At 36.6% G+C, this 14350-nt stretch overlaps 1 protein-coding gene across 1 annotated transcript; it reads left to right on the top strand.

Moving 5' to 3' along the window:
- The first annotated feature begins 5712 nt into the window (after positions 1 to 5712).
- On the top strand, positions 5713 to 11707 carry LOC124365595. Its single transcript, XM_046821587.1, has 4 exons — positions 5713 to 5733; positions 8277 to 8487; positions 8851 to 9779; positions 9821 to 11707. The coding sequence occupies exons 1-4, from the start codon at positions 5713 to 5715 to the stop codon at positions 11705 to 11707; spliced, it is 3048 nt and encodes a 1015-aa protein (XP_046677543.1).
- The last annotated feature ends 2643 nt before the right edge of the window (positions 11708 to 14350 follow it).

Raw genomic sequence — 14350 nt, 5'->3', positions numbered from 1 at the left:
AGATAATATTATAAAACTAAATAAAAAAATTAATTATAAATTGTTTGGCTTTTTTAGGTTAGTTATAAAAAACAGGATTAAATAAAAAGTATATTTCAATTTGTTTTTTAGTCATCAAATGAACATAAAACATAAAAAAATTAAAAAATTATGAATGAATACGCAAGGGATCACGTCACAGAAATAAACAACTACCTAACGGCTATAAAGGTGTAACGGTTGCTGAGCTTGTGGCTGTGTGTGGCTTCAATATACATTAAAGCATTACGGATGATATGTGCTCCACTGGGATCTGTGGGATCCAATTTGTGACTTTAATCCCACAAAACAGCTCTTTATAAGAGTATATGGTGATATCTGTAACATCACGTCACACCGCATCTAAATTAAAAATCACATGTGGGCTTAAATGTATTTTACTCCCCGTTATAGTGCTCAGCATACGATTAAAACACATTTGAAACAAAACGTTAGATTTTCCTAATTTACTTTTATAACCCAGTATCCTGGCATATGTTTATTTTGAATCTTTTTAATTGTATTTTGTATTTATAGAAATTACTATGTTATTAAGAGATATCCGGGATGCTGTAACATTATGGTTACCTGAACTATTGGGTATTCTTTAAAATACGAGTTAATACGGCATTTATCATCCCGTTTAACAAAATAACGGCCGATAAAATACATATTACAAGTCTTTACAAATACTTATAATTAATTAAATTTAACGTTTAAGCTTGTGTTTAAGTTGTTATGCTAATAACGGTAATATAAGTGTTATTGTCTGATTAATATGAGTCAATGTTAAACTGTTAACCAATCTTCATATTCTTCACGCCGGATTAACAGATTTGTAAAACATACATTATAATCATATCATAATAAAACAAAGCCAAGTAAAACTTGTGTGCGTACCCCTACCTTGTAAAAGCAATCATTGTTCAAATTAAAAGTGTAGCATCCTGAAAACTACATTTTGTTTGCGAGCCATCCAAAAAGGAAATAAATCTTTCTAAGTAGATGTGTTATAGTTTTGGGTCACTTTCATAATCTGACAATTTATATATTTACAGTTTATATATATATATATATATATATATATATATATATATATATATATATATATATATATATATATCAATGTATTTTCTATGGACATGTTCTATCAGTGTTTTCCCCCTTTTCCCAAACGTGATCTGACGGAAAAGTTGGTCGTTCTGTGACATGATTTGAGGTCGGGAAGTACGGTTGGGCAATGCCTCTGACTATTGTATTACATGATTATACAGCTAAATGGTGGGGTGAACTATTGTTGATAGTCAGGAGGATTGTACTTAAGCTATTGTACTGCTTCATGACTCACCTGAAGGGTGGGGTGAACTTTGGTGGACAGGAGGAATTTACCCGAGCTATTGTATTCCATGATGACCCACCTCTTAGCAGCTCTCCAAGTATTCATTTCCTGGTAACGTAAAACCTACACTAAATTGTCACATTGGCCCTTGTGCGCTTCCTTCGCAAAAATCTATATGTAAGCTTTATTCCCTGTGCGCTTTTTTACATAATCCTTATATATTGTGTAAATAAGTGCGTTAGCTAGTAAAAGATTCAAACAATGAAAGGTATCAAGATAACATACATTCACGTATATACAAAATTTTATCTCTGATATTTTACAACATGAAAACATTTATACGTATTATAAAATTCCAAGCAATTTCAATAAACTTTTATTCTTATTCGTTTGTAATGACTTTCAAGGATTCAACATGGTTATTTACAATAACACTGAGTGGTTGCTAAGTAAATGTGTTTATAAAGATAGTTTCAGATTAATTGCAACTACGTCAATTTCATGATTTTACAAATAAAACTTTATATGTGTATCTATTTTTCTTTTAAGATTTTGTACCACAATTATTGCGAAAATTTAACTTTTAACAAATAAGACGTCTTCAGTATGATATTTTAGATAGACAGTCACAGGTGAAATCTACCAATTTTACACAACCGAAAGGGATATACTTTGCGTTTTTGTTCTTATAATTATTATTATTAAATAGTGTATAAATAATATGTAACAGTCTGTTTTCTTGTTTAAGAAATTCTTCAGTGTTTTATTTTTATTCTTTATGATTAGTACTTAGTAAACATATTGTAACTGAATTTCAAAGTGGTGAAAAACGTTGATAAACACACGGAGTGAGGATAAAATTGTATTTATTTCCTTTCTCACTTCCAATTACATGACAGATGAAATTTATCAATACAGGTAATCTTACCTCTAAGAAAACATACGGTTTGAAACAAACTGTTTCAGTTCGACCGTTCTTGAGGCGCAGCCTTTCCTTCACATTCACAACAAAGTTTTGATATTTAAAGTTAAAACATTTTCAAACACTATTGAATAATTTATCTTGTACGTGCATAGTGATCGGTATTGTTAAAACCATTTTGTGTAAAAATACATATATTATACTAGCAGTTATCCGCTTCGTAATGAAAAACAGAAGCACCAAGGTAGTATATGTATGGCCATTGTATTTTACTCCGGTCTTACTATATCTTGTGCGTTATTTCATTTTCCGTTGATGATCCGACCAAAAAGATAAATACACAGGTTACAAAAACCTAATTCGGTAATGAGCTCTATCTACTTTCGGCCTTTGTAAATTACTTCTAGTCTAAGATATTTATGTTACCACACTTTAATTTGCTTTTTAGTCTTAATCAAATACACATATGCATAAGCAGATCTGAGAAGCATACTTGTGTTAAAAAAAACAAGTAACATGGGTTTTATAATAGTCTTTAAATTTATAGTAAAAGTCAGTTTTTATAGTTTTTAGTGTGATATTTGCATTAAAGTACTAAACAAGATCTGCATACTTAATATCTGATCAAATGTACAGTTAAAAGTACAGTAGAGTCCCGTTAATCCGACCTAATTGGGACCGAGCCCTATTCGGATTATGTGATTGTTCGGATTAGCCAGAATTACAGAAAAATACGGTTTTAAACTTGAGAATGGGTCTATTTTGTTATAGAATTATCAACATTGTTTATTAAAACATGTTTTCTGACTGTTGCATTGTATTTCTTGACAAATAAACGTGTTTGCGAATACTAAGCACATTTACCGTATTTAGTGTGAGAGTCCTATTGTTAAGCAATGTGAGCGTATTGGATATTGTACGGGTCCACGCGCTACGGGACGACGAGAACCTGGGTGATAAAGGAGAGTTGGTGCCACACGCAGACGGTGCAGCAGCGCTTAACCTTGCACTACGATACTTAGAGCAACAGGCTACTGCTACACCTGCCGATATCATGTTTATGACACGATGGCGAAACTACGCGTCATCCAATAGACTCTCTTCAATGCGACAGAAGACAATAACTGAATTTATGTCTTTTAACAATTAATATTGTACTCAATAATAATATCAGTACTGTACGTCCAATTTTTGTTTGATTTCACTTCTTAATACAGTAATTTAATTCATACTATTAACCTATAAGTTTCAATTTGGTACTGTATTTGACTTCATTATTTATGTACTGTACCGTACACAATTTGTCTTAATAAAATACTGTATGTCTATTTAATTAAAGTTTTATTTGTTTATGTACGAAATGATGCACCCATTTTCATGTTTTATGTAATTAGTTCCTATAACTGTTCATTATCGTTATAAATAATTCCTCCTGGCCCTGTTCGGATTAACCGACGTTCGGATTACACGTGTTCGGATTAGCGGGACTCCACTGTACATTTTTCCTACAACTATTAATTTTCTTCTCTAGATATTTTCGCACTCTGTGCTTATCAGTGGTTGCAGAAAAGGTCTAAATAGGGAGGACTGTTACTATCAAGGTTACTTTAACTTTTAAGACCACCCATTTAAATAAATAGAAAATAATGGTTAATTAATTGCGTTTGGTCCATTAAGGCTGTGATGTCATAAAGCAATATTTACACAGAACAGTTAATTACATTTAACAGGCTCTGACAATTAATAATATTTGTTTATTGTAATGCAATTTTACATACCACTATGGGAATTGACCTACTTTAAAGACTATTGAGAGGTAGCCCGGAGGTTATTTCGAAATAGTAATCGTCTTTTATGTTAACCAGGTACTCTAAGAATGTTCATAAAAATATTGTTGTAAAATCGGTCCAATAGTTTTTACGTGATTGACTAACTTACACATAGAGGCCACAACATTTTGATATAATAATAGATAGTTTTTTAGCATTGGATGTATAAAACTTCATTTTTAGCTCCATGTACTTCCCGCATAATTTATTTAAAATACTATAAAATAGCTCTACTTTATTTTCCTAAAACATACACCATCCTAAAAGCGTAATCAGCAAGCTACACATGTTTATATTCTACTATTGAACTACTAAAAGTTTGTCTTAATAATATTACAACTAAACGTCTAACGGCGTTTTAACAGTATTTGTCCATTTTATTATAATGTATTATTATCAATGATTAGCTATACAGGATTTAGTGTAAATCAATATCCATTAAAAACTTTAAAAGATTTAATCAGACTATGGGGACTTTATTTAGTTATTATATACGAGTTGTCACACATTTTAACAGGTATTTTGAAACTAAATAATTATTAAGTGTAGGTAATTTGTATACTTACTTCCTTTTCCTCCCAAAAAAAGAACTAAAATAACATCAATTTTGTATTAGTTTTATTAAAGACGATATTTTATTAGATCCTTTCGAGGAATAAAAATTTTTATGTAATGTACCCAAGTTTCAAAATCAAAAGCGGGCTTAAAATGTACTCTAAGAAACGGATACGGAAATCGAGAAATAAGATATAATTACACTTTTAAATAAGTCTCCATAAGTATTGTCGTCTAAAATTTCAAAACATCCTGATAAAAATGGGGTTAAAGTGATTTTAAATGAATGAGTTGTCTTTTAAAATAACTATATCCACAACTATATACAAAACCCTTATATATGAATTGATATAAAAGTGTTTCGCTAATTTCTTAAGTGAAAAGTTAATCCTTCTACCATTGCTCTTACTATATTAGTATTATTATATGCTCAGACTTACACGCATTCAACACATATTCTGTGCGTGTAACAAATTTTTTATGTAAATGTATAATTTCATAAGAAAATCTGTTATTCCTCTCAGATCGAATATTTTGTTCGGTCGTTATTGTCGAGAAATTAATAAATGACAGCAAAATGTGAATAAATCACCTATCAGGAGTTGCTGTTGCTGTTGTCTGTCACGTGAGTTTAGTAAATGCTTCCATTGTATTATTTACGTAAAAAATATTACGACACAAACGATTATATAATAATTTTTTTTTTAAACATGTTGCGTTTGCAGTAAAATTTCAGACACAATTGCAAAATGATTTTTGTCACGAATTATAAACTAAGTTCTAATTGGTTATTATAATGAATCAACTGTTCATTTCTTGTCATTATATCAACAAGAGAAGTAGTAAACGTTACATTCAAACAATGTTTAAACTTCAAGCAACAATAGGTTTACGGTCATTACCATTGTTGTGTTTTGAAACAGAAACAGAAATGCAATAGAATCCGGGAACTGATATCTGCATACTTTATCTAAAAAATGTAGGTTGTCATAAACTTCACCATATCAAGAGAAGCACCAAAGTAGATCACGAATATATTACTGAATCCCATGACGCATGCATCACATCAGGTAAGTTGAAACTAAAAACCATGTCCTTCGTACTTCTTTAATTATCAAGATATCGTGACTTAGCGGTTAGGCTGCTCAATTAGGATTTCGAAAGCCAGTTACGGCCGGGATTGAATGAATTATGAGTGAGGAGAGTAAGCAGTAGATTTCGGTATAGTGTATGTTCGTATTTTATAAGGATAGACTATATCGTATTTAACATTCCCGTTCTCATGGACTACTCGCCTTTGAAAAGGTTTCAATAAATATAAAAAGAAAAAAAAAGAATGTCTTATTTTACCAGACGAACTTAGGGCTAAGAAGCCCTCTCTAACACTTAACCTGGGGACCAACGGCTTAAAGGTGACTTCCGAACCACCACCAATGCAAAAAAAAAAATATATATATATATATACCCGAAATATATTTCGGTTCTGTTAAGGTTGATAGTATTAACACTTAGAGTGCTAATCCCGTAATTTTACGGAACGGCGAAACTTCCGAAGAATGCTAATCCCGTAGTTTTACGTGGTTGTCATTTCAATTGGTATTATATTACATTGTCCGTATTTAAACGGGTTTTGCCTACTCTACAATGTTATTTGGGTTTTTAGTAACACAATTCACCGCTAGAAAGCGTCAGATGTATTGTATGAGGTTAATGACAAAGCAACTTCGGTCGCGTTGTTTACGTGCCGCTGACGTGACGTTCGTTGCAGCCGGCAGTCGATGTCGTAATCATGGCTTCTCGCAGCTTGAACGACGTTGCGATCAGTGATGTATTAGATGAAGATAGTTTTATTGGTGTAGATAGTATTTTTGACGATTTCTGACATTGATCCTGATTTAATGGAAGAAGATTAGACACATACTTCAGGTAAGAATAAGTAAGTAAGTCTATTTATCATATAAACATCAGTCTAAAAGTTTGGTTATGTTATTGTTTTCGTGAATCAAACTATAATTTGTATTATAATAAATTAACTTTATTCAACTAATATTCTATTATTATGAATAAAATGAAAATATATTCATATTTTACATAGTATATTATTATGTTACAGATGCTGAAAACAGTGCTGACAGCGAAAGTGATGCCGACGCATCAATATGACGGCATAGTTTTTTCTCAAAAAATTACAAAACATAAAAACATGATTTGTATTATGCAAAGGACAGTTTATATTTGTAAATGGGGCATTGTAAATAATTGTATATATGCTTAGTTTAGTAAGTTAGATAAAAAAAACTGTCTCAAAAAATAATTTTTTTTTCCAAAAATAAATGTTTTTAAAAAAACATTTTGTATGTGTAGTTTTTTAAAAAACCACTAACAATCTCACGTTAAAAGAAAGACGAAAGTAAGCTGAATTAAGGCATGTAAGTATTTTTCTCATACCTTAAATACTTTTTTTTTAATAAATTTTTGAAAACCACCAAAAACGCCCAGCATTCTACAGAGTTACATGTCATTTAGGGCCAGCACTCAAAGTGTTAATAAAAAGTTTTTCGGTTACAGACAAAAATTAAACTTACGTTATCTCTAAGTCATGTAGAAATTCCTGCGCCAAAGTGGTAACCTGTTCTTCTATCATCTGTTTGGGTCTTGAGGTTATCGTGGGTTCGAATTTCATCCAGTTTCGCTGACGAAGTTTCTTTATTTAAATGACATTTCAAAACAACTAACTAAGGCTTGTTACTGTGACGTGTACTTTTCTGTTTTACCTGAGCAATTGTTATGTAGAACTGATCACTCTACATAACGAAATTTTACATCCAAATGAAGAAGCGCGCATTCATTGTTGCTGCAATAACAGAACGGTCACTGATTAGACGCCAAACAGCTGTTCAAATAAAGGAGTTAGGCTAAGGTGAGCCATTACCATGCCATTGATATTTTGTCGCTTGCGTATGTCCGTTAGTAAAATTTCAGTATAATAATTTTGTCTTTACAGAATTAAATATCTACGGTAAACTAAGCCTTGGGCCTCGTAGTAAGATTGTCAAGTCCTGTCGATAAACGTAGGAAATTAATACGTTATCTGTAATAAATTAATACTAATCTAGTCTTTTAATAGTTCAAGGAGATAAATAGTTGTAAATACGTGTTCATAGTGTCAAATACTGTAACCACAAATTGTTTCTGTAAATTGTACATAATTAGGCCGAGATATTATCTCGTAACAATTGCATCGTCTCTCATAAATTTCCTTACTAAACTTGTTAACTGTTCTATAAATAATTGAATCGGTAACTTTATGTCCTAATGTTTGTATATTATTTAGTTTTACTCAGAATAATGTAAAGGCCGTTGTCATGAAATTTATACCTACCATTGTCGTGAAAGTGCATACATTAATGCATTATGTTAATACTTCAATACACTTTACTATAATTATTGTAATTAATAAGTTTAAGTAAGAACAAACGTAATTAACTTTTTCTGTGTCAGACCAAGACCGTAGTTAGTTATCTACGAACTTAAAATTAGGAATGTTGATACCGATGGCAACGCTAATGAACTGAGGAAGCGTCTGACTCAATGTTTTTCGGCTGATACCCAGGTTGATGAAACCGTTGTAAACTCTTTGGATGCCGATGCGGAATTGGAGGAATGCGAAGGGAAGTACCAGGACTTATCTTCGCTAGTGAGTGATTACGAAGGCACGAATAATGACAACGAGTTTCATCGTATTGTGGCTCGTCTTTGGCATTTGTATCTCCGAGTGGAGAGAATTCCGATTGGAGCATCTTCCGATAGTGAGCAATCGGAAAGTAAGGAAAAGTTGCTGAGTAGAAGTAAGGAGCTATTGGATTCTTTTAGAGGGACTTCTGATTCGAAGAACCAACCGGATCCCAGGACATCGGCAGGTGGTTTTCAACAGCTTCAACGACCAGAGGATGGAGCGCAAGAAACTAATTTTGAACTACCCAAAACTTTAGAGTTGGCATTTAAGCCAAATAAAACCACTGAAGACGACGAGAACCTGGCGACAGAAAGGAAACTTCTAGAGGAATGGTGGAATAGGGAAGAAAGAAAACTACAACAGGAAAGGCGTCACCAAGAGGAATGGCTCCAAAAGGAAGAGAGAAAACTACAAGAAGAAAGAAGAAAACAGGAGGCAAGATGGAAACAAGAAGAAGGACGACTGCAAGAAGCCCGAAGACAGCAAGAAGAGAAATGGAAGTTAGAAGAACTGCGACTTCGAGGACCTCAGCAGAGAACAGAAGAAAGACTCCCGCACGAGGAATTGAGAGGTCAAGAAAGAAGAGGACCTCCAGAGGACGACTACCTTCCCAGATTTTCACTAACTCGAAACGACACAGGCGCTAGTTCCCGGCCCAGATATGTCCCAGTCTACAAGTGGGGGCTAAAGTTTGACAACTCCGGACCAAGTATCGCTGCATTTCTTGAGAGAGTAGAAGAACTTCGTCGGGCAAGAGGAGTCACACATCAAGAGCTATATGAGTCTGCGGTTGATTTATTTGCCGGATCAGCGCTTGTCTGGTACCGTGCTGCGTCTATTCGGATTCAGTCATGGCATCAGTTGACGAGGGAGCTCAAAGAAGTCTTTCAGCCTGCGGATTATGACATAAGACTTCATCAGGAAATCTTTAATCGGCTGCAGGGAGATAATGAGCCGATAGATCTGTATATAGCCGCTATGGAGGGTTTATATGGAAGATTAGCAGTAGCTGTTCCTGAACCTACTCGCTTAGCACAGATCTATAATAACCTGCACCCTCAGCTGCAAGATCGATTGGCACTTTGCAGCATTCAAACTCTTGAACAGTTGAGATGCATGGGACGTAGAGCCGAAGCGGGCCGACTAAGTATGGTTAGAATAAGGCCCGCAACTACAAGGGAAAATACCCTTGAACCGGACCTTGCTTATCACGATCAGAACCACCCACGAAAACCTTTATCCGGACGTGTGGCCAGCGTACAGTCTGCAAATTCAGACCGCCAGGACCCTGTCTGCTGGAATTGTGGAGATAAGGGCCACCGCTTCAGGTTTTGTAGTAAACCAAAACGAAGGTTTTGTTTTGGTTGTGGAAAGGAGGACGTATTTAAACGAGACTGTGTAAAATGCTGCTCAAAAAACAGGCAAGGCAAGGGGTCAGAGAGGAAGTAGGTGGTTCTGGCTCCTTGGATACTGAGACCATCCCGGCCATAAACTATGTCATTCATAGCCAACAAGAAGACCATAGGCCTTATTTGAAAGTGAGGGTGTTTGGCCGTGAAGTTACCGCCCTCTTAGACTCGGGAGCTTCCCAAACGTTTTTAGGTGGACATGGAATGTGGATTTTGAATCAGTTTCCCGCTCGCTTTCAGAGTGCCAGTGGACGTTTTGTAGAAACAGCCGACTCAACACGCCATGAGGACCAGGGCTTTGTCAATCTACCCATAACTTTACAGGGCCGTACTAAAAGTCTAAAGGTTTGCATTGTACCATCACTGCAGCATACCTTAATCCTAGGCATCGACTTCTGGGAAATAATGCACATTGTTGCGGATATGCGCAATCGGAAGTGGGACTTTGCAACGAAGAGTGTGGATTTATTTTGTGGTCATGTTGAGGGAATCACATCGGAAGACAATCTAACTCTAGCAGAGAGAAAACGGCTACAAGATCTTCTCGAGGAGCATTTCGAGGATGAGCCATCAACATTGGGTAGAACAGACCGTGTGAAGCACGTCATCGACACTGGGGGTGTGCCACCAATCAAACAGCGGTACTACAATGTATCCCCTGCTCGTCAAAAACTTATCAATGAGGAGCTAGACCGCATGTTGCAGTTAGGGGTTGTAGAGCCTTCACAAAGCGCCTGGTCCTCGCCAATTATGTTACTGGATAAACCTGATGGCAGTAAAAGGTTTGTTGTGGACTTCAGGGCGGTGAATGCAGTGAGCCGAAAAGACGCCTACCCTCTACCACAGGTGACCGCTATCCTGGATAGACTGAGGGACGCTCGATTCTTATCTAGCCTGGACATTAAGAGCGCCTATTGGCAAATTGAACTAGACGAGGCAAGTAAGGAGAAGACCGCGTTTGCAATACCGGGTCGTGGCTTATACCAGTTCATCACGATGCCTTTTGGTCTGTGTGGAGCTCCCGCAACATGGCAGCGCTTCGTGGACACAGTCTTGGGACCAGAGCTGGAGCCGAATGTCTTCGTCTATCTAGACGACATTATAGTTGTGACATCTACATTTGAGTCCCATCTTAAAACCTTGAAAGAGATATTTATAAGAGTTCGTGAAGCAAAGCTCACCCTCAATAGAGAAAAGTGCAAGTTTTGCAGGAGAGAACTGAAGTACCTGGACTATATTGTCAGTGGGGAGGGTTTGCGAGTCGACCCTGAAAAAGTAAAGGCGATTGTGGATATCCCAATCCTCCGGAACCAAAAGGAGGTTCGTCAATTTACTGGAATGGCCTCGTGGTACAGACGCTTCATTCCCAACTTCGCGTCACGTATGACTCCTTTGACTTCCTTACTGAAACGGAGAAATCAGTTCAAATGGACTCCAGAAGCCGAGATGGCCTTCCAGGACGTAAAATCCTGCCTGATTAGCGCTCCAATATTATCCTGTCCAGACTTTTCGAAGCCTTTCACAATCTCCTGTGACGCCTCAGGCGTGGGGATCGGCGCTGTTCTTAGCCAAGACAGTGAGCAAGGAGAAAGTGTTGTTGCCTATGCCAGCCGCACATTAACTCGGCAAGAGCAGAACTTCTCGGCCACTGAAAGGGAGTGCCTTGCGGTGATCTTTGCTGTGGAGAAATTCCGGCCTTACGTGGAAGGAACCAGGTTCACGGTCGTGACAGACCACTATAGTTTGCTTTGGCTAAGTAACTTGAAGGACCCGACAGGACGTCTGGCTCGTTGGGCTCTGCGATTGCAGCCCTATGATTTTCACCTAGTACACCGTAAGGGGCAAGAGAACGTTTGTGCCAGATCTTCTCTCTCGGACCACTCCACCGATATCGACTGATCCCTCTCATCCAGACGTGATTCATTGTGACTTGATTGAGATACCAGCTACAATACAGGACCAGTGGTACAAAGGAATTTTGCACAAGGTTAAAATGGGCCCTCAAAAATATTGTCAGTGGCGAACTCAGGAGGAGAAACTGTGGAAGAATGTGAGCACACTGGAACCCTCGCTTCACCAGGATAACTGGAGATTGGTACTCCCAAAAGATCTCAGATCCCAGGCCTTGTTCGAATGCCACGATACTCCAACTGCTGGACATCAAGGTGTGTCAAAGACCTATAAACGTATCCAACAGCTGTACTATTGGCCAAAAATGCGGAAGGATGTAGCCACTTATGTTTCAAAATGTGCTGTATGTCAACGGACTAAGTACGACCAACAACTCCCTGCGGGCGTTATGGGCAGCAGACGTGCAGTTGATTCTCCATGGCAGATGATCGCTGCAGACCTGATTGGCCCTCTGCCACGATCAGTAAGAGGCTTTAAGTACCTGTTGGTTATTACTGACACGTTTACTAAGTACTCAGTCCTACGACCTCTCCGAGCTGCTACGGCAAGGCTCGTGTCTCAACACCTGGAAGAGGACATCTTTATGGTTTACGGAGTGCCACGGTACTTCATATGTGATAACGGGTCTGAGTTCATCGGGAAACCAGTGAAGGACCTTGCCAAACAGTACAATGTCAAGATACTACTGAACGCAAGTCGACACCCACAGGCGAACCCGGCAGAGAGGGTTAATCGGGATATCGTTGCTATGTTGCGAGCTTATGTAACAGACAACCACCGGGAATGGGACAAATTCATTCCAAAAATAGGTTTTGCACTCCGCACCGCGCATCATGAGGTGACACAGCATTCACCCGCGTTTTTGAACTTTGGGCGAGAACTCGCTACGTCGGGAGACGGATATGAAGTTCTTAACGATGGTTCGGGTGTACCCTCTACTGAGGATTGTGGTCCCTTTAGTGAGAAACTACGAGAGCTTAAGGACATATTCCAAGAGGTTTCAGAGAGACTGAAAACAGCCCATGAAAAAAATGCTAAACGCTATAACCTGCGCAGACGACCTGTGACTTATAGAGTGGGAGACGTCGTCTTGAAAAGAAACTTTGTACAGTCTGACGCTACTAACTACTTTGCAGCCAAACTAGCACCACGCTATGTTGGACCCTACGTAATAGTTGAACAGGTATCTCCTCTGATCTATAAGCTGGCGGACATGGACGGCAAGAAGATAGGCCAGTGGCATGTGTCGGACTTTAAGAAATTTCGGCAGTGAAGAAAATTTGGGAAATTTTCTGCCGGATGGGGGGTGTTTGTGACGTGTACTTTTCTGTTTTACCTGAGCAATTGTTATGTAGAACTGATCACTCTACATAACGAAATTTTACATCCAAATGAAGAAGCGCGCATTCATTGTTGCTGCAATAACAGAACGGTCACTGATTAGACGCCAAACAGCTGTTCAAATAAAGGAGTTAGGCTAAGGTGAGCCATTACCATGCCATTGATATTTTGTCGCTTGTCGCTTGCGTATGTCCGTTAGTAAAATTTCAGTATAATAATTTTGTCTTTACAGAATTAAATATCTACGGTAAACTAAGCCTTGGGCCTCGTAGTAAGATTGTCAAGTCCTGTCGATAAAAACGTAGGAAATTAATACGTTATCTGTAATAAATTAATACTAATCTAGTATTTTAATAGTTCAAGGAGATAAATAGTTGTAAATACGTATTTTGAAACTAAATAATTATTAAGTATAGGTAATTTGTATATACTTACTTCCTTTTCCTCCCAAAAAAAGAACTAAAAAATTAACATTAATTTTGTATTAGTTTTATTAAAGACGATATTTTTATTAGATCCTTTCGAGGAATAACAATTTTATGTAATGTACCCAAGTTTCAAAAATCAAAAGCGGGCTTTAAAATGTACTCTAAGAAACGGATACGGAAATCGAGAAATAAGATTTAATTACATTTTTAAATAAGTATTGTCGTCTAAAGTTTCAAAACATCCTGATTAAAAAAAACATCCAGACATCAAGGGGTTAAAGTGATTCTAAATGAATTGAGTTGTCTTTTAAAAATAACTATATACAAAACCCTTATATATGAATTGATATAAAAGTGTTTCGCTAATTTCTTAACTGAAAAGCTAATCCATCCTCTACCATTGCTCTTATTATATTAGTATTATTAGATGGCCCAGACTTTCACGCATGCAACACATATTCTATGCGTGTAACAAATTTGTTATGTAAATGTATAATTTCATAAGAAAATCTATTATACCTCTCAGACCGAATATTTTGTTCTGTAAAAAAAACATGTTGCGTTTGCAGTAAATTTCAGACACAATTGCAAAATGATTTTTGTCACGAATTATAAAACTAAGTTCTAATTGGTTATTATAATGAATCACCTGTTCATTTCCTTGTCATTACGTCAACAAGAGAAGTAGTAAACGTTACATTCAAACAATGTTTAAACTTCAAGCAACAATAGGTTTACGGTCATTACCATTGTTGTGTTTTGAAACAGAAACAGAAATGCAATGAATCCGGGAAACTGATATCTGCATACTTCATCTAAAACATGTAGCTTGTCATAAACTTCACCATATCAAGAGAGAGCA

The sequence above is a fragment of the Homalodisca vitripennis genome, chromosome 6 (assembly GCF_021130785.1).
Source record: "Homalodisca vitripennis isolate AUS2020 chromosome 6, UT_GWSS_2.1, whole genome shotgun sequence".
NCBI classification, from domain to species: Eukaryota; Metazoa; Arthropoda; class Insecta; order Hemiptera; family Cicadellidae; genus Homalodisca; species Homalodisca vitripennis.
This window is presented reverse-complemented; position numbering and strand designations above follow the sequence as displayed.